This window comes from Lepisosteus platostomus, chromosome 28 (genome assembly GCF_059453375.1).
Source record: "Lepisosteus platostomus isolate fLepPlt1 chromosome 28, fLepPlt1.hap1, whole genome shotgun sequence".
NCBI classification, from domain to species: Eukaryota; Metazoa; Chordata; class Actinopteri; order Semionotiformes; family Lepisosteidae; genus Lepisosteus; species Lepisosteus platostomus.
The window spans coordinates 6101575-6120970 of record NC_142638.1 but is presented as its reverse complement, the minus strand read 5'-3'; the positions used below and the strand labels follow the sequence as shown (position 1 = coordinate 6120970).

The 19396-nt window shown below is 46.7% G+C and overlaps 1 protein-coding gene across 1 annotated transcript in view; it reads right to left on the bottom strand.

The window, feature by feature from the left end:
- Window positions 1-8969: 8969 nt before the first annotated feature.
- LOC148638675 (SH3 and cysteine-rich domain-containing protein 2-like) overlaps window positions 8970-19396 on the bottom strand; it is a 33416-nt gene continuing 22989 nt past the window's right edge. The window contains exons 9-11 of the mRNA XM_088622626.1: window positions 19077-19128; window positions 17765-17902; window positions 8970-16613 (exon numbers count right to left, since the gene is read on the bottom strand). Coding sequence (XP_088478752.1) covers window positions 16515-16613; window positions 17765-17902; window positions 19077-19128 — 289 coding nt within the window. The 3' untranslated portion in view covers window positions 8970-16514. The remainder of the gene's footprint in view (window positions 16614-17764; window positions 17903-19076; window positions 19129-19396) is intronic.

Below are 19396 nucleotides of genomic sequence, written 5' to 3'. Positions count from 1 at the left end.
TGGTTTGGCATCTCAGAGGGGAAGAAAAAAAATACCCCCTGCTGCATTTTTTCTGCCGAGAGATGCTTCTTCCGGCTAATATTCGCTTTGATCAGAAATAACTGACTGGAGGGGAGGGCGATAGGGGGACTGAAGGAGCAGGAGAACCGAAATGATGGAGTGAAAGAGGACGGGGGAAGGCGAGAGGCAGAGGTTTGAGGGAAGGAGAGATTGGAAGATGGCTCTGAAACTGATTTTGATTACCAGGGCGCCTGTATGCGCCACTGCTCTGCTGCTTTTATAATTCATGCGAGCGCTGCTAATTTTAGAAGCCGTAAATACGCATCCCCCTTTTGCTGACATGAATTATTTTAGAGTAAGAGAAAGTCATGCATTTTTCTTTTCGGATAAATAAGGCACAGAAGGTAACACCCCCCTGTGCAAGTATGATCAGCAGTTCTACTGCCAATGTAGGTTTACAGCCTAAAAATTAAGGAGACCATGCTTTTTTGCTAAAGTTATGTTTAGGGGCGCAATCCTCTTTCATTTGGGTCCCAGGACTGTCTGATTGCCTGGCTCACTAACTGATTCCTGGAGCAACTGATTCCTGGAGCATTCCTGGATTCCTTCTTGCGGAAGGTGATCCAAGTCAAGGAACGGCCATACCCTTTTGTTTTGGACTAGTCTTATTCACGATGGAGTTTATAACGGGATTCTAGTCTTTAATTAGTTAATTGATTGGAGCTGTTCTGGAGGAGTCTTGAGCCGGAGTCTGTAACTGAATCATCTACTGTATATATTACTTAACATTGGCTGGATGATATTGCACAATTCATAAAAATGATTTGATTTTATTAATCATTTAAGGGGTTTTTACGGCAGAGCAAGGTTTATTTTGTATACACAACTTTGTTTCTAAATCACATTCCCTTTATTCAAGATGAAATCAATCAAAGAAACTTAATTAGCAGGTGTGACTTTGAGCCACATGTTATGGTTAATTAGAAGAGAGGAAATTGATGTTCTGGCTTCAGTCCTTCTCTTGCAGTGTTTTTTCTGTAGTATACAGTATATAAGAGGCACATTTGGATTGACAAAACAGTGGTTTAAATGTTAAAAAGCCATAATGTGGCTTTTTTTTTAAAAAAAACGGCAGTTTATACTCTTCTGTGTACCAATATGAACACTTCAAAGGTCTTGGGTGGAAATAAAAGCACCTACACTCTGCCCACAATCGGTACTGGAGTCTAGCGTGTTTGGCCAGGCCTTGTCTGCGAGAGCAATGCTGTCTGTGTGACAGGGGTGACAGCAGCTCTGAACCTGAGCGCTTGTGAGCAGCATGAGGATGCAAGCGCAGGTCTGAGACCTCGGTCCGCTTTGTGAATAAGACCCCAGCTAGCCAGGCGAGAAGCAGAGAGCAGACAGGCAGGGGGAGGGGGTTGTTAGAGAGGGGCTGATGGAGGAGGGAGAGGACACAGGTGGAATTAGCGGAGAGATGGAAGTTACCCAGGGGTGCGTCAATAACTCGGGGTTTACAGCTCACTTTAGCAAGTACTTGGGGAGCAGGAATGGAGGACACCGATGGAATTAAAGGCGAGAGAGGGGTCATCCCGCAGTCTATTAATAACAAGGAGGGGTTTACACATCGCTTTAGCTGGAGGAGAGAATGAAGCAGAGAGGGAGTGAACTGGGAAAAGTCTTTGTTTTGGCTGGGGTTGAGGGGTGGCAAGTAGGGGAAAAGGTTGACTTGTAGGGGAGTGGGGTGTGGAAGGAGAGGGATCATCGGGGATCAGAATGTCCGAGGGAAGACGCGAGGGGGAAGAGATGTGACTCTGAGGGCAGTTGTGGACAGAAAGGTTGCAAATTTGGGTTTTTTTGTGCTTGCGAGTGCCGCCTTATCCCGATGCGATAATGAGATCCCTCTGGAGGAAGATTATGGTGTGTAATATGTTGTGTTGGAGTACATCTTATTGTGCCTTTGTCACTGTGGCGCTGTGTGCTCATGAGCTTTTCCTATTGTGCATATGTCAGAGAGGGCTATTCTCTCCAACCCTGCCTCTCCAGTCTATAATTAACTTCTATTCTTTGCAGGGAAATACATTTTATTGCTCTGCATTCAGTCTGCTTTGTTTTTGGCGACTTCAAGTTTATTTCAATCCAGGAATGGCACGTTCAAGTGCGTTGTACAACTATACAGCCACACATAGGATATTGTGTACCATTTTATTCACCACCTTACAAAACAGATATTGCTGCTCTGGAATCGATCCAGATAAGATCGATCAGATTCAGTCCGAGGCTTAATCCAACACCGGCAGGCTGTAGGAGCTGGAGGTTTAAAGAGAGCACTTGAAACAGGCATTTAAAATATTTAAAGGACCCGACAGTCCACTCAATGGACTTCTTCCGAATCGCAAATTAGAGGGCAATGTGGAAACTGCGTGGCAGTGCCTTTAAAACTGAGATCTGGAGGCACTTCTTTACACAGAGGGTTGTGGGGGTCTGAAACACTTGCCCCTGTTGAGAAACAGCTGGGTGAGATCCTCGGATCAGGTAGCCTCTAGCAACTAAGTAAGCTAGGTCGGCCAAAGGGCATCTTCTGACTTGAATATGTTTTCCAAGCAACGAGATGTCATTCTCTGTTCAATCGCCTAGCTTCTGCACCTGTAGTCCTCATCTTTTCACAAAGGTGTCTTTGAATTGGAAAAGGAGCTGGGAAAGGAAAGTTCTTAGAAACGGGGACGCCAGTCTCTCCTGTGTGGCCTTGATCGAGAGGCAAGACTGCATGCCCGTTTTGATCAAGTGTCTGCAAATCTGTGTTAACCTGCATAGGGGAGGGGAGGAAGACACAAGAAGTGCTGTAGCCACACGGTCCGCATGCCAGCTCGGCCACTCCTCTTCCTCGAATTCCAAGCCCAGGCATGCAAGCTCCGTAATGCTCAAGCTCCGTAATCGCCGGTGCTGGGAGAGTCGGACGGGGTGGTCCGCAGGAGTCCCAGTAGGGGCAGGAAGGAGGGAGTGCGAGCTGGCAGACCAGCAGAGCAGACCTCTTGGTTGTTAACATGCCGCCGGTGCCAAAGAAGGCAAACGAGACCTGACAGCAGTGAATTTGCAGTGCTGACACTGGTTAAGTGGGGTGGTTTGAAAGGGATTGTAATTGAAATGAAACCACTACTAAAAGCGCGCCTTCTCTGATCCCCTGTGGCATAATTCACCCGGCTGCCTATTCTGCTCAGCGCCCCGGTGTCTTATTGATATTCCCCGGACCGAGGGACTGGATGTCGGGATTAATTGAAAAGGGGACAGAAACGTTGGATATAACCAAATACGTCGCGTCTTTTAATTGCTCTTTTTTGGGGAATTTGTAGATCACTTCTGCATCAGGAGGGGATTATTTTCAAGAGAATTTTTGAAACTCAAATAGATCTGTATTGTGGTGTGTTTTTTTTTTTTCTCTCCTGCTTCCAAAGCTGCATGAGCTCCTTTTACCCAAGTGGAAGTGACTGACGGCTGAAAGCCGATTGCGGAAAACTGCCGGCTGTGTATTGGGATGAGAGGAATATTTCAGACACGCTGTGTGTGGGCTGCCCCCCCCCCTGTGTAGAGAATTGAATGTGCCGTAGAGACTCATTCTTCTTTATTTCAAAGAAAAACCGCTACCAAAATGAATGCCCATAGATCACAACAGGGAACTCGGATAGTCCTCTGTTAGCTTGGTGTTTTTTGGAGTGCTAATTAGTTTACTTTCTGTATCTCCCAAATTTGAAATCGCCTTTGGACCTCAGGAATTTCCTTCTACAAGTGCAGCGCCCCGAATTCTTCAAAGCAATCGAAGTAAGGTTGTCTGTTCTGCTTAGATTGTGGTTTGCTTTTGCTTGTAGCCATGACAAAGGGGATATGCTGTGCCTAGGGGACTCTGGGTGTCTGAATGCAGAAAGGAGAGATATTGGGGGGTCGTCCCAGTAACACAGACCTTATAACAGGAAATCACTGCCCTGGAATGAGAGCACCCAGCTCAATTCCGTGTCTGAAATAAACATCATGCACCAAGAGGGTAAACATATCTTTAGCCTTGGGCGGAATTGAAAATGGAGGTGTCTGATACAAGTAGTGAAAATCCCAAGAGGTATTAATGGTTGGTGGAGATTAACGAGACTCACTGAGAACACAACTGGAAGGCATGAACATGATGGATCAGAGGGCCTTTTCTTGTCTGTAACCTTTTTGCGCACTCGTTGTAGAGCTCTGCTAAGACTACACCCTCCCAACAGATGAGAGCAGTCGGGAAGGATATTAACAGGAGCGATCGGAAAACCGTTAGCTCCTGCCATTTACTCCCAGTGCCAGGACACAGACACTGCAGCCTCCTCTTCATTTCTCCTAGGCCATTGAGCTAAGCACCTGCTTAATTGGACTGATTTTAATAGCGTTGCCAGAGTTAAGCATCTGATGATTCAGAGGTGCCCAGCACACCTGCAGGACTGGCCTTCAAGGACCTGAGGCAGTGTGGTAACTGCTGCCTAATGAGGCATGGCTGCTTCCCTGAGACACGACAGGGGAGCAAGGGAGGGGTTGCTGTTCAATTAATTCCTGCGTGCGGGGCGGAGAGGCAGATGTCTCTCTTGCGTCTGCAGGGATGCACCTTGCCTGGTCAGAGAGGGAGGGTTGAGCACAGGTCTAAAGCCGCGCTGGTATATCGGCAAGCCCTCGTTCAGAAATAATAACTCCTCACACTTATATAGCGCTTTTCTGGACACTCCACTCAAAGCGCTTTAGAGGTAATGGGGATCCCCTCCACCACCACCAGTGTGCAGCCCCACCTGGATGATGTGACGGCAACCATAGTGCACCAGAACACTCCCCACACACCAGCTTCCAGTAGAACAGAGTAACGAAGCCAATTTATAAATAGGGATGATTAGGAGGCCATGATGGGTTAAAACCAGGGAGAAATTTGGCCAGGACACTGGGGTAACACTCCTACTCTTTTCGAGAAACACCCTGAGCTTTTTAATGACCACAGAGAGTCAGGGCCTCTGTTTTAGTGTCCCTGTCACTATACGGGGGCATGAGGACCCACACAGACCGCAGGGTGAGCGCCCCCCTACTGGTCCCACTAACACCTCTTCCAGCAGCAACCTTAGCTTTCCCAGGAGGTCTCCCATCCAGGTTCTGGCCAGGGTCACACCTGCTGAGCTCCAGTGGGCTGCCAGCTGGGAGCTGCAGGGCGATGTAGCTGCTGGCTAATCCTAGCTATCGAGTTACAGAAAGAAAGCTGCCTGGAGCAGAGGGAGCAGAATCATTCCTGTTCTGAAGATGGCGTTGTATGTAGACAGGCTAAAGGACCCCAGTCTCTGCAGTCTCGAGAGTGGGGGGCTTGTCATAGGTTTCAATTATACTTGTTCTTGAACTAACAATCAGACAAAGTCCCTGCCGGCGTTCTTTTGCCTGCCTTAATTCCTGCCTCCCCTTTTCTCTTTCACAGCCGAAAAGGTCTTTCCAGAGCTGTTTCTCTCTCTTTCCACCCAGCTTTGTCCGGGGCCCGTTTCCATCCTCGTCGATCCTCTTGGAGTCTTTTTCCGGAGCTCTTTGACTTTCGACAAGGGCTGCTCGTCAGCACACGCGGCGCGGGCATGAGGCAGGACAGTTGCCGGTGGGTTGCATAGCGAGCCAGTGCTGACATAACAGGGACTGGCAGATGATTGACACTCCTCCAGTGTCCAGATTAGGCCTCTATAAATACCATCCCCCCCCCCCCATCCCCAAATTCACCTTCTTTGCATGTCTTTTACATTTTCCGTTCAGCACCTCCGGAAGAGTCTGCCTGTGCCCTCCAGTGAGCTCCCGTCAGCCGAAATTTCGAAGCGCTCAATTAAAATCCACATAGTGGAGTGTAACGTCAGGGATCAGCGCAGCTGCTGGCCTCTCCTCCCTCACTCTGTGTTCCTCTCTCTCTCTCACTCCTCTTGACACAGGCTGCTCCGCCAGTGAGGCCATACAGTCAGCCCTTGTAGTTTCTTATTAAGACTGAGTGCTCCTGGTCTGGCCTTTAGATGGATCGCCCGTCTGTCTGAATGCTCCTCAGCCCTTCAGCGCAGTAGCGCGTGTCTTCTTGGATAATATCATTGCGGGATGGCGATGGAATCGAAGGACTGTACCAGCCATATCTCGCCCATAAGAGACAGGCAGACCGCAGATCGTGGGTTTGATTTGAACTCTACAGCAAACACTTGTTACAGGAGTTAGTGCTTGCCACTGAGAAAGACAACGGCTGAAGTTATCTGAGCATCTGCAGCTTTATTTAGCAGAATGAGTTTCGGTGTGGACTTGATTAAGATACCCTTTAGTGGGTTTCCTCCAATGATTCAAAGAATCTGCATTAAAGTCATTTATTATGCAAATCATCACATTTGCAACTTTTTGTTTGCGGAAACAGATTTTCTCTTGTTCCTTCAGTTCAGTAGCATTACAGTGCTAAACTGTGATGACTATGCTAACTTTAATATGTTAAGAACAGTAGCAGTTGCAGCAGATACAGGTCATTGTGCTGTTCAGGGAAATGCTGCAACATGGATTGGTACACACAGAGGGCCAGTGGGGGTGGGCTATGTACCAAAATTGCAAAAGTAATCCCATTTTAAAAAATAACACTGCACCCCTCATACTAAAACAGTTTCCTTACCTTCCGTATATTTACCTTGATACATATTTACCCCTTTAGTGAGCATAACCTCCCATATTCAGGAGCCTTAGTACCTTTCCTCCCCTGCTTATATACAGTAGATTTGGACCAGCTCAAACAAGCCCTGAAATCACATGGCAAAATTGAGCCAACATGTCACTTTCTAAATCTAATGTCCTGGTGGTTACCTGTTCCATGACTTATCCTTTGTGTTAGAACAGGGACACACAAGGTACCTAAAAAGCAAAAAAGGAAGGGGCTCACCATTTTTTAAGACAAAAAAGGTCATCTCCCCAATAGCTAAACTGATTTAGTTGTTACTTAATGTAGTGTCTTTGTAATTAAATGAGGTAAAACTCAACCACTGTTAATTAATTTAGCATTTAGATTTTGATGATGTATGGAGTACTACTAGTAATACTAAGAGAAACATTGTTGGGATGTGTAAATTAAACTGAGCCTTGCAAAATAAAGTGTTATATACCACATTGTTACCTACATAGGATAATATTGCTGCCACACAGTGCTGGGGTCCTGGGTTCGAATCCTGAGGTGCTGTCTGTGTGGCGTTTGTATGTTCTTATGGGTTTCATGCTGGTGCTCCGGTGTCCTCCCGCAGTCCAGAGGCATACTGGCAGATGAATTGGGTTCTTGGGAAGATCCGCCCTGGTGTGAGAGTGTGTGCGTGTGTCGGTGTGCACCCCGCACTGGAGTGTGCCCGCTCTGTACCAGCTGCTTGCTGGGATAGACTCTGGCTCCCCCACACCCATGAAATGGAATAGTTGGATAGTTAGAAAGCAGATGGATGGATTACCGCTGGAGCTCAGATTTAGATGTGTGAGCTTTAACAGCCAGGGTCGATTTTTAATCGATTCATTTTTAATCCCAGTCCGTCACTGCCCGCCACTACTAGGAAAGAGCAGAAATGGATGAAAAACATTTAAAAAAGGAGTTTGAAAAGAAGGAAAAATGTCCATGAAGATAAAAAAAACCAACCTCATTCCTCCCTGAAATCGCCGAACAAAACCCATTTATTTTTTTTTCCTCCTCCTCAAAGAAAATTGCCCTGTAATCACTATTGACTGTATTGAGTCTCAGAAGCAGCTTTCAGATACACAAGCTGTCAGCTTTCATGTACAAATGAACTCGTTCTCTGCTGCTCCAGGTACCAAGTTATCGATCAATATATACTGAGCATCAGTAGAAACATACTCTGGTAGTTATGCATGGTTTTGGAAAGAAAGTATACTGCTTTTTTTAATATGATTTATTATTTTATTTACTTGATCATTCATGACTTAATAAGCTCTAGCTAAATGTCATCAATAATGAGAGAGATGATTGGGCAGAAGTGAGGTGATTTAACCTGTTGAATGTCAATCCTGGTTCAAATTTAAGGAAAAAAAATCTACAGTATGGAATCATTTTTATTAAGAAGGCAATGCCTTTGAGACACCAGACAGCAGTTTCTAACCTGGCCGGGCTTTACAGCTGAATGCAATTGGTCAGTGGGAGACGTAGGAGAAGACTGGTCACGACACATCCCCAAGATTCACACATCTTGGTGTTCTGTATTTTTAAGCGTTTCCAAACTACTGGCTCCACTCCATCACACACATCAGTGATTTAGCTGTGAGGAGGAGATTTAATCATTTCTAATGATCAAATTATTATCATTTGCAAGCCGAACACACGCACAACTCTCATCAGTGATCATTGTTAATTTTTGAAACAATGGAGATGTGTGAGCAACACACTGATTTGTGGGCTCGCCAGTAATGAAGCCAGGGCATTTATGCTTGTCCAGGCTCTGCAAGAGGAATGGGACAGAATCCCACAGGACAGTAACCTGTAACCAGGTGCAAAGTGTGGGTCCCCGATGGCCAGCTTGTGATGTTTGTGTTTGCAAGTTCCCTCTACTACACTGGATCTCGCTGGCCCATACTGTGTATCCATTTTCTGCCTGCTTCTTCCAATGCAGGGTCGCTTGGGAGCAGCAGGCCCAAGGCAGGGGACCCCATTGATAAAAAATGTCAAACAGCTTTGTGAATTTATCTGCACCCTGTATGATCAATAAAATGTCATTGCACCCGTTACCAAAAAGATTACTCAATAATTTTGCGAAGGTGCTGCTGTTACAGTGGTTTCTTGTGATGCTGTGTAAATAATGTGACATTTAAGGCAATGCCTTCACCCCCCCCTGATCTGGCATTTCTCTCAGCTGTTCTGAAAGCCCCAGGGGTGACTGATTCAAATGCAGGAGAAATAAAAAAAGACAGGAGGCAGGCAGACACAGGCCCACAGCACGCAATGTTAAACTGAGGTTTATTAAAGTCAAACCTGAGGTTTCTCACTCGGTGCTGTCATGCATGCAGAGAGTGAGGAGGCTGGTGGGAGATGGTGTGGAGGGGGCGGGGGCAGAGAGGGCCAGAGCTTAACTGGCTGCGATAACATCAGCGTCTCGGCCTCAGCCTCCCTCGCTCGACTGCCGCCCCCCTCCGCACCTCCGAGTGCCTTTGGAGACAAACGGGTCCTGATTGCCGACTCTCACGTCAAATTACATTAATTTCTGTTTCCAGCGAACACAAAAGCGCTCAAGAGCCTGGCACTGCTGGCTGGCGTGTCGTTTGCACAATTAGGAAATAAAACGGCAGATTGGAGGTCTGGGTCTGCAGCATCTGGTTAATGGTAAATACTGTGTTATAATAATAAAGGTAAATTAAGCCCAATCGATGGTGCTCTTGAAGCCCTTGATCATTAGTTTTATTTCTATTTGGGCTGCTTGGATGCTGTGTCCAGGTGACCCATTCTGAGAGAGCGCATGCAAATTTTCTTTTTAATGACAAGCAAATTCCCACAAGGAAATGGCCAGAGTGGTCAAGCTATAATCCAGCACTGTGCTCTCACACCCATCATAGATAGTGAAAGCCAGAAGCACAGGACCCCAGCACTTTTTTGTGCAAAGACATTAAGGTTCTCCTCCATTCCATCTCCCACAATTGCCTCCTTCTGCAATATAGAACATTTCATATTTGTCTGTACACACACACAGCTTTATGTACAGTTATATCTATCTCTTATTTACAGTGGAAGGTAAAATCACAGACCTAGAATAGTAATTATTGCCATTTTGCGCAAAGCACAGCAGGGCTCGCTGCTTTGTTACAAGAGAGAAAAAATAACTAGAAAAGCCTTCCGTTCCTCTCTGGGATTCAGAGTAACTGTACAGCAGTAATTAAGTACTCCACAGAACAACAACTATATGGGACATTAGAGGGCGCTGTGGAGCACAGGCAACTTACATTCACCCCTCCACTGTCAACACAGTGCCACTGAGAAGCATCCAGATACAACTATCATTTCCAATTTTATATAATCCCATTTAAACTATCAACGTTCTAGTCCCGGAGATCCAGTCCTGCAGAATCCCTACTTTCCTAACCCCTCTATTGTTAAATGCCACACTTTGCTAAAAACCATGCACCCGTTCCTTTGGAAAAATGACATTTAGAAACTGTGAGCTCAGACAACACAAATCCCAGACCCGCCCCCCGCCCCCTCATCCCCTCATCATCAATTCGGGGGTCCTGCTCAGCTCTCTCGGGCTCCAGCTGTCATGCTCCTGCTGGACAATTGCTCGCTGCAGGATTGATTGCAGCAATTTTGTGTTTTTTTTCTTCGCCCTGTCTGAACATTTCAGGAGCACTGGAGAAACAGAAAGCCAGCCGACACTGGATCACGCTGACGATCACAGCGCGAGAAGGGCAGTAGACTAGTAGTCTTCAAGCTTTAGAGTGGGTCTTTTTTGAGTGGGGGGGAAGGTATTGGGATAGTTTAGATCAATACTTTTGATTTTCTGTAAGGGCTGCCGTGCTGCTCAGAAGATAGAGATGCTCTGCAGAGAATCTTATTGTGTTTTTGATGCCGGGGGGAGGTTGGTAGGTGCATGGAAATCCAGCAAAAAAGACTTCTGCAGACAACAGGCGAAGGTGTGATCCCTTCCACTCTCCTAACCCTCTGTTTCCTTCCGACTCCTAGACAGGAGCTGGAAGAGATCCTGCTTCTGATTCCCCTTGGTTCCTAGCACCGCTGGAGTGGCATCAAGATCTTTTTAAATGGGGTGGAGACGGGCCCTGGGAGAACCTGTGATCCAGTTGCCCGGTTGCTTTTGGCTCCCGGATGCCGAAGAGAGAGTGAGATGGTACGTGCTTTCCAATACATCTGCGTTCTTTAATAATCGTTAGCATGGGGTCTCACTAATTGCCTGCCAGAGGCAAAAAAAAAAACAACTTTTCAAATCGCATCTCTTGCCCAGACACACTCACCATTTATGAGTAATGCTCTAACAGGCCTATCATCCAGTGACCTTTCTCATAAACGCCCAGAAATAAAAGGGAATAAACTTGTCTGTAGACAGGGACGCAAGCAGAATACCAAGATCTGTCAAATGCTTCAGCGCCACCCCTGCAATAGGGAGGGAACAAGACGAAAGGCAGGAGAGCCTTTCTGAACAGCTGCGCTAGAGGTAAAATCCCTCTGACCTCCACTGGGTTACTCAAAACAATCGCTTTCACGCTGGGGAAAACTGATGAGAGATCAATTCCCAACATGTAGAAGGAGAGTTTGGGGCAACAGAAGGCAAAGACAGGAATATTAGACAAGTTCTGCCACAATGGGGACAGTTTTAAATGGCAACAAGAAAAGACTGAAACACTTTAGAATTGGGAATTAGACAAGCGATCCCTTAAACCTACTGAGCTACATGTCTATATGAAAGCAGGGGTTGACTTAATGGGTACAGTGGCCACCCCTGTGCTGAAGCACCTTGGCATCCCTTGGGCACTGTTTTTGCCAGCTTGGGCACCTCTCACTGCCTGGGTCTGGGGCATTCCCCTTCCACAGCCCTGCCAAATTACTCTTGGATTCATAGGCCTTTTAAATTGTCTTTGCAATACCTGCAGTGTATTTGGGGGTTGCTGCATTTTGTTTAGCAGTAGTTTATATGGAAATGGACACACAGGATCTGACCCCATTCACAGAGTCTGTCCGCCCACTCCTCCCTGTCTTTTACCTACATTGAGCACCGACGAGACAGGAGGCAGATGTCCGAATCGCTCGGCACACCCCCCGCCCTGGGCAACCTGGATGGGGACCCACCCAGTCAGTCACAAAAAACACCCGCCCTACATCAGCACCGGCAAATTTAATCATTCTTAAATCTGCTTTTTTTCCACCCTGCTTGCTTAAACGCATTTAGGAAAATGTCCTAAAACAATTAGATTAAAACATTTGGTTCCACAACCTTGTTTAAGGTCATTATTTTACTACCAGCTATGCTACCAGGAAATTGTTATGTCCTCTAAATGACATTTGAATTTTTTTTTAAGTCATTTCAATACATCATCAGATCTATATTTAATCTTCCCACACTGTCAGCTATACATAGAATAAACACAAAGCTACTCGTTTTCTATATTTTAGCATGCCCTTCATTTCTGCTGGTATATATTTCTGTACATTTCAATGTCCTTGGCCTTGAGCAAAGTCTACTGTTCTGTACAGATGACGAATTCGTCAAGTAGCGGATATTGTTCCTTGCTCACTGCTGGTGAAATTGAGCGCGTTGTGAAAAGGTTAACAGTGATTTGCATGCAAATCTCTAAATATGTGCGTCGCCTTTGCTGTTTTTCTGTGTCTTGCGCCCTTGTGGGATTCAGCACTGCGATTAATAAAGTGCCAGCACAGCTAGAAATAGCAGGCGAGCTGCTGGAGTCTAAATTAAGGCTGTGTTAATCCCAGGCCAGGGACCCAGAGTAGCACAGGGCTGGAAACCAGCCAAACTGGTGCACGGAGAGGAGAGAGGAGCTCTTATACGCACTGACACCCTAGGCTACCTGACACAGCCCTGGTGCACAATAGCACTCACAGACTCCTAATACAGTGACGCACCTGTGACACCAGATCAGATATTAAGTTTGCTTACACTGACTCACACCTGACATTAGATCACATCCTCACAAGTACACTAATACATTAACATCCTGCTACCTGCATACTCAAATACTACAAATTAAACACATTGGCCTGTACTTCATTTGCAATTTAACACTCTTTCATGCCTTGATGAAAGCTTACCATGGCAAAAGTACAGAATATTTCGCAGTTTCTAATTGTTTTACCATTGGTACACTCTGCATTCTGCGAGAGTATTTAGCTTTCCCGTACCTCATTATGCTTCAAGATATTTTTACTGTGGTACCATTTTCATGTGTGATGTACTTTGATCATGGTAAGGACACACACAGGAATCTAATACTCAAACACACTCTTGACAGGCATATAAGACACATATGCAGACAAGAAACCCTACAAGTCCTGCATGCAGTCTTAAAATATCTGATAGTTAATGCACAAACTTTACGCCGATACAGTTACACAGGTACATACAGTACACACAGAGAAGCATTGCACGATTCTATAACAGCCCCTTCCAAGGTAAAAAAGACTTGCATACTCAAACCTCCACATGTCCAAGTGGTGCTCAGGGGCCGTGTCTATCACATGGGGGGCTAGAGACCCCTCTCCTCAGTCTTTCAGCCCCCTCTATCCTACCCCTGCCTACATGCTGCAGTTATTCCTGCCCCTCTTTGATAAAGACATGGGACTGCATGCCAATAAGAGGTTTTTCAAAAGGAGAAAGCGGAGACGACAGTCTCTTCAAGGGAGAGATGCTCTTTGTCTCGGCGTGTTTATTTATAACTCTGTCCCTCCTCTCCCTGTCTGATCCTGCAGCCCCGAGCCCTTCATCTAGTCCGGATTCAGTTGCATTCACGGCCTCACATCTTGGAGTCGTTCCCTTTGGTCTTCTTGGCCGGCGGAACAGAAATCAGAAGCGTGGAGACAGTACAGAACAGTACTTACAGGACAATACACTGAAATGGGTTTTCAAACTCTGCTAAAAGCGCCATTTCACCCAGCCTCCTGGCCAGTCTCATGTCCAGGTCACCCACACAGAAATTCGCCATGATGAATTAATTGTGGTATTTAACTCTTTGTGGTTTTGCTATGGTTTCCAGGGATTTTAACATGTCTCTCTTTCAGTACATTATTCCCCGGGAACACTGTGACTAATATTCACTGTAGTGCATCACGGCTCCATTCTGGGGCCCATGGCCCAGTGCAGTGAGCACAGTGTGGCTGTGGTTCCTCAGTAGCAAGACTCCCGTTGTTGCCGATCTCTGATGGGGCATGAAAATGTGGCCACGTTCCCTCATTCTCCAGGGTCGGTCAGCGATCAGCCTTTCCTGAACACCCATTTCCATCTATAAAACCCCAGAATTGTTTCTTATTTAGGGCAGGGGTGGCCTGCCTTGTCCCTGGGGAGCCACAGTCTAACAGTTTTTAAGGGGTCATCTTTGACTCATCAAAGTAAACTGGAAACTATTCCCCTTGGACCACGTAAGCAGGCAGTGTGTTCAATTAAGCATTTTAAAGATTATTTTCAATTAAATTATCAACAGCACATAGTGCTCAAGGACTGCAGCTGACCACTGCTTCCTTAACTGAACCAATTAACTCACTAATTAACCAAATCTCATATGTTCTGTATTGTTACTGACTAATGATTTCAGTGTAAACTTTCAGGCCTGCTGCACTGTGAGAAGGCCTAAAGTGTTATTCAGGGAAGAAGGGACAGAGAGAGAGAGCTGGTTTTGAATTTCTTTGTAAACCCAGTGGGTTGATTTCTTTCGTTTCTGAGATGTTCCTTGATGTCACTTGCCTTTTAGGTCCTGTTTTCCTGATAAAATCAATATTTTGGAACCATGGCCCAACATATTACTGCTCATGCTTGGCCTTGAAGAAACCGCAACACAACTGCGATTAAAAATTATTTCCAAAAGTGAGTGCAAGCACAAAAGCGCTGTATATTTCCACAGGTGAAATGCACCTGACTGTGCATTTTAAATATTGCATTGCTGTGCACTGTATATAATCTATTGAATGTGCTTATTCTAAAGCATGCATGTTCTATATACATAGTAAAGCACGGTTGAGTTTAAAAATACATGATCTGCGGTAGTCCTACCTTGTGCCCTGTGCTCTGGGGATAGGCTGTGGTCATCACCAGAAATACGCAGAGCAGCTATCTGCTAATGGATAAATGGTTGACGCTGGTGTAGGGAGATCAAAACCCAGGTGGGTTCTAAACCAGTCCCAGGATGACCAGAGTGTCCAGGTGCGTTATCCTTTACAAGACCTAAAGAGTCAAATGTCTGTCCAGCTGGTGTTCAGATGCTTATAGATTCACTGTAGAGAAAAACTATTGAGGATTTCTAAATATATTAAAACGCAAAGGATAATTTCAGATGTAGTTGTAATAAATGAGATAGGAGCATTGCGCGGTGGCTTTAGTGAGCATCTGTCTGAGCACACCAACTACTTTCTTTGCAAATAGTGCTTCTCAGCATATAGGGCAGTGAGGGGTTTGGTAGCCTCTCAACCAGCAGAAATTTCCGAAAGTGGAGTCTGCAATTCAGAGTTTAGTAGCACTTGGTTTAAGGTCTAATCGTGAAAAAGTGCACTGCCCCCCTCCCCATCTCTCCTGAAAACATGCTGTTTTGCTCCTTAGCACAAAGGCTGGCTTTTTAGTGTCAAAGACTGTTTCAGTTGCAGATACACAAAAGTTTTGTTTTTACACATCCTTCAAAAGAGCTTCATTTAGAAGAATTTAAACACACAGGAAAAACCTCACTAGGAGGAAAAGTGCACACCATACATATATAGAATGAATTCTCCCTTGCCTACTCATAGTTTGCAAATTCAGTGCTAGAGGTCATTAAGGAGAGACCCTAGACTCTTATCCAGTTTCAAAGATTAACAGTGCAACAGTCACCTCTGTTAAAGCCAGCCTATTGCACCTGCTCCTTCATGGGACTCATCTTCTGTTCACACCCTGAAGCCAGGCTTCTCTAAAATAAAATGCAACCCTACGAAACAAAATCAGGACACCACAGTATCCCGATCCCACAGCTACACAAACCCATCCAGGTCCAACACTCTTCAAGCACCGAGGAGTAGGAGGAGAAGTCTACAGTACATGGGACAGGACCAAGAGAAAGATAACACGAAAAAAACGACAAGGAGTCCCTGCAGGCCAGCTAGGGAGTAACATACCCATTACTAACTACCTTTTTCTGTCATGCAGTGCGCCCCAACTTTGGCTTTGGTCAGCCGTTCCAAAGGCAAGAGGTGATCTCACCCCCAAGTCCAGGGTGACCGTGACCCAGGAAAGACAAAGGCCTGATGGGAAATCAGAGAACCGCCCGCTTCAACAGAGAACTGTTCTGGAACTCCGAAATCATGCCTGAGGTCAAAGTAGGTCAGAGGATCTCTCCCACATGTGCTTGCTGCAGTGTTGATTACAGTGATTCTAAATCTACCTACTAATGATCAGAAGAGCAAGATTAATAGCACTAGGATCCGTGATGACAAGAGCAGGTCACGTAAGAGGTTCGCATTAGAAATGCCCATTAACTCCAGCCATGCTGCTTCGCGAGTCGTGAGATTGGGGGTGGGCCGACCCAGTCCTTCAGTGCCGATGGGGGGGGGTGTTAGGGCGGGATTATCGGGGTGCAGGATGCAGGGTGCTTCGGGGGTACCCCCTCCTCGGGGCTCCTGTATTGCAGCACTGAGGGGATCTTCCACTGGATCGCCAAGGTGCCCTCCCCTCCTCCGTTCCCCCTCGACCCAGATGATGCAGCGAGGTTGCAGGGGGGTTCAGGAATTCCCCGGGCTCAGCCGTGCGCTTAAGGGGGCGGGGAGGCAAAGATTTTTAGGGGTCTTCAAGGCAGGCTCAGATCTCGTCCAGCGAGTCGTAGGGGACCAGACCTCTTTTCTTCCCACTGGTCAGCTTCAGGAAGCCATTCACCTCCTCGTTCTTCCCCACACAGATCTGACAGAGACAGAAAACAGGTGTTTCTCAAACTGTATTGTAGTGTAGTGAGGAGCGCTGACTTAGTTAAGGGCTTAGTTAAGAGTAATCTGTTACACGTCCGCCCATCATTACAAAGCTGCTTATTCCAGGTCAGGGTCAACGCTACTCAGAGCCCGTCCTGGAAACACAGGGTGCAGAGCAGGATTACACCCTGGCCAGGATGCACAGAAGCAATGCAGAGACATCCGGCCAGTGTGGGTCTTGGAGGTGGAGCATCATGCCCAGGGAGAAAAGCTACAAACGAACCCTACACAGAAAGCATCCCAGTTCAGAATCAAAACCAGGACCCCAGGAGCTGTCAATCAGTTGGGATAGAACCATGGTACAGTACCATGCCACTCAGGTCTCCTAATTTATTAATTTGTAGTAATAGTAGGATTAGTATTTGAAAATAATTAATATCTACTGCCTAATCTGGCTGGCAGTAAGTACAGGGGCGGTCAAGTTTGCACCTTTGCTTGGTGCTCTTTTGCAAGGAAACAAATATTTGCAAAAGAGAAAAGACACCAAAAGGAGAATAAACTGCTGTTTCTCCAAGAAATTCCCTACCAACAGTTTTAAAGGTCCTGGCCTGCTATAAACAAGCCGTGTTACAGCACACAGACTGAGACGAGACTACTCACTACTGCACCATGAGTGCCTGCTTAAATGCTCCAAGTTCGGTGCCTGGGTTGAATTTCTGACCAGCGGTACTATCTGGGTGGAGTTTGCATGGACTCCCCATGTTTGCCTGGGTTTTCTCCAGGTGCTCCGGTTTCCTCCCACAGTCCAAAGACATGCTGGTAGATTAGTTGGCTCCTCAGAAAAGTAGCCCTGGTGTGAGCGGGTGTGTGTCTGTGTTTGCCCCTCGGCAAACTGGCGTCCTGCCCAGGGTGTACCCTGCCTTGCGCCCATTGCTCGCCGGAATAGGCTCCAGCAACCCTGCAACCCTGAGTTCGGAGAAGCTGTCAGAAAACGGGTGGATGGGTTCACACTTTGGAGCACATACTTCCCCAGAAGGATGAAGATGAAACAGGCAAGTCAGTAATGAATGAGAGATGAGAGACCTCATCAGAGGGTGAGCAACAGCCCTTCATCTCTGTGATCAGGCGTGTGCGTGTTGCTCTTACCTGGGACTCTTTCACGGTCATTTGCCCCAGCTCCCGATTGCCATGGAAGGGTTGAGTCACCCTCCACACCCGCTCTCCCGGCCTCACCCTCTGCACGAAATTAGCCGGGAAGAATCCCACCTTGTCTGCGCTCTTTCCCTGCCGGAGAGACATAAGAAATCATTGGTGCATCTGTCGATCATCGCTCACGCTGGAAGAATCCAGCCAGTAGCATTGGCTCTGTGGATTGCAAATTCTGTTACCCCTTAAACATCATCAGCGGGTCATCGAAAACGTCATTCACTTTTTTTAATGGACTGGCATGCTGGTTTGAAAACTTGGATCTTCCTTTGATCTTTGTTCACTTTGGTGGTATCATGATGTTGAGAGCTGAGTGTCTGCTTCCTTGCAGCAGTTCGTCTGAATTTGTGTGAGAGAAAGTTTCTCGGAGTTTGTGGGGGATGGTTTGAATGCATTTCCGCACATTCGCACAGGCAGTGTTTCTAATGGAGTGTGAAAGATGGAGTGCGTCCCATCTGTGATCTGTGGAAGCAGGAGTTCGTCACTCTCCCTGGCACTGCTAATGAGGACAACGTCCTCTCACCCCGCAAAGTGATTTGTCTGCCCCCTCCTCCAAGAAAAGTGTGTGCTATGTCGCCAGGGTTAGCCCACTCCTGAAATGTTGAAGTCTCGGTCCTCCACTGGGTGCGGTGTGGTCGGTGTGTCTTGGAGCTGTACTTGTCTGCGTGTGTGCGTGTGTGATTTTCTCTGTGCACCTCTGTGTGTCTGGGTCTGTATTACCATCCACATGGAGGAGGGAGATAGGCGATTCCTGACAGAATGCGGAGATGACTCTAATGTCAGTCACATAGCTTCTTCTTTTAAATCTGAAACTGCCCAGGTCAGATGTGTGTGCCTGTGTGTGCGTGTGCCCAGGTCAGATGCGTGTGCATGAAACTGAACTGCCTGTAGCTTCACTGACTCTTTCTTCATCCAGGTGTCTCTAATGATTCCATTAAAGATACAGTTTGACTAAACCTCATTAAACTTTCATTAAATGTCATTCCGGGTCAGAGCGTTTACTTAGATCCATTATATTCTAGCATTTCTAATGCTCTCCACATAAATGGGACTTTTTTTGGCCTTGTTTGTGTTTAAGTGGAAGCTTCTGGGAGTTTCCAGGCTTCTATTAATAATCTAGCCTTGGAGAATTGGGGCCAAACTGGCTGATATTGAATGTCAGGCACCAGTACCCTGGCAATTCAATTCTGCAGACAGGATTTCAGTACAATCATATCATGTCAAACGAATTAAACAATGTTGCCTGCCTCACCTTCCACCAGTCCTCATTCGAGTCGTCCGTCACCTGCACGCGATCACCAGGGCTGGGGAAGAGAGAGGGAGAACACAGGATGTTGTTTCTGACTTTTCCCAAAGTGTCGCCCTCTTCAACCCAGGCACTGCCCGTTGGAGCCCCATCTGTGGCTGCATTGTCTTAAAGAGTCGGCGTGCAGCTTGATGAGCTCCACTGGGGCTGGGTGGGCATGAGCTAGGGAACTCCTTGTCTTACTACGCCACAGCGCCCCCTGGGGTTCGCCCGGTAACCGAGAGCTTGCAGAGGCACGGGTGTGAACAGCATCACCCCTGCCGTCG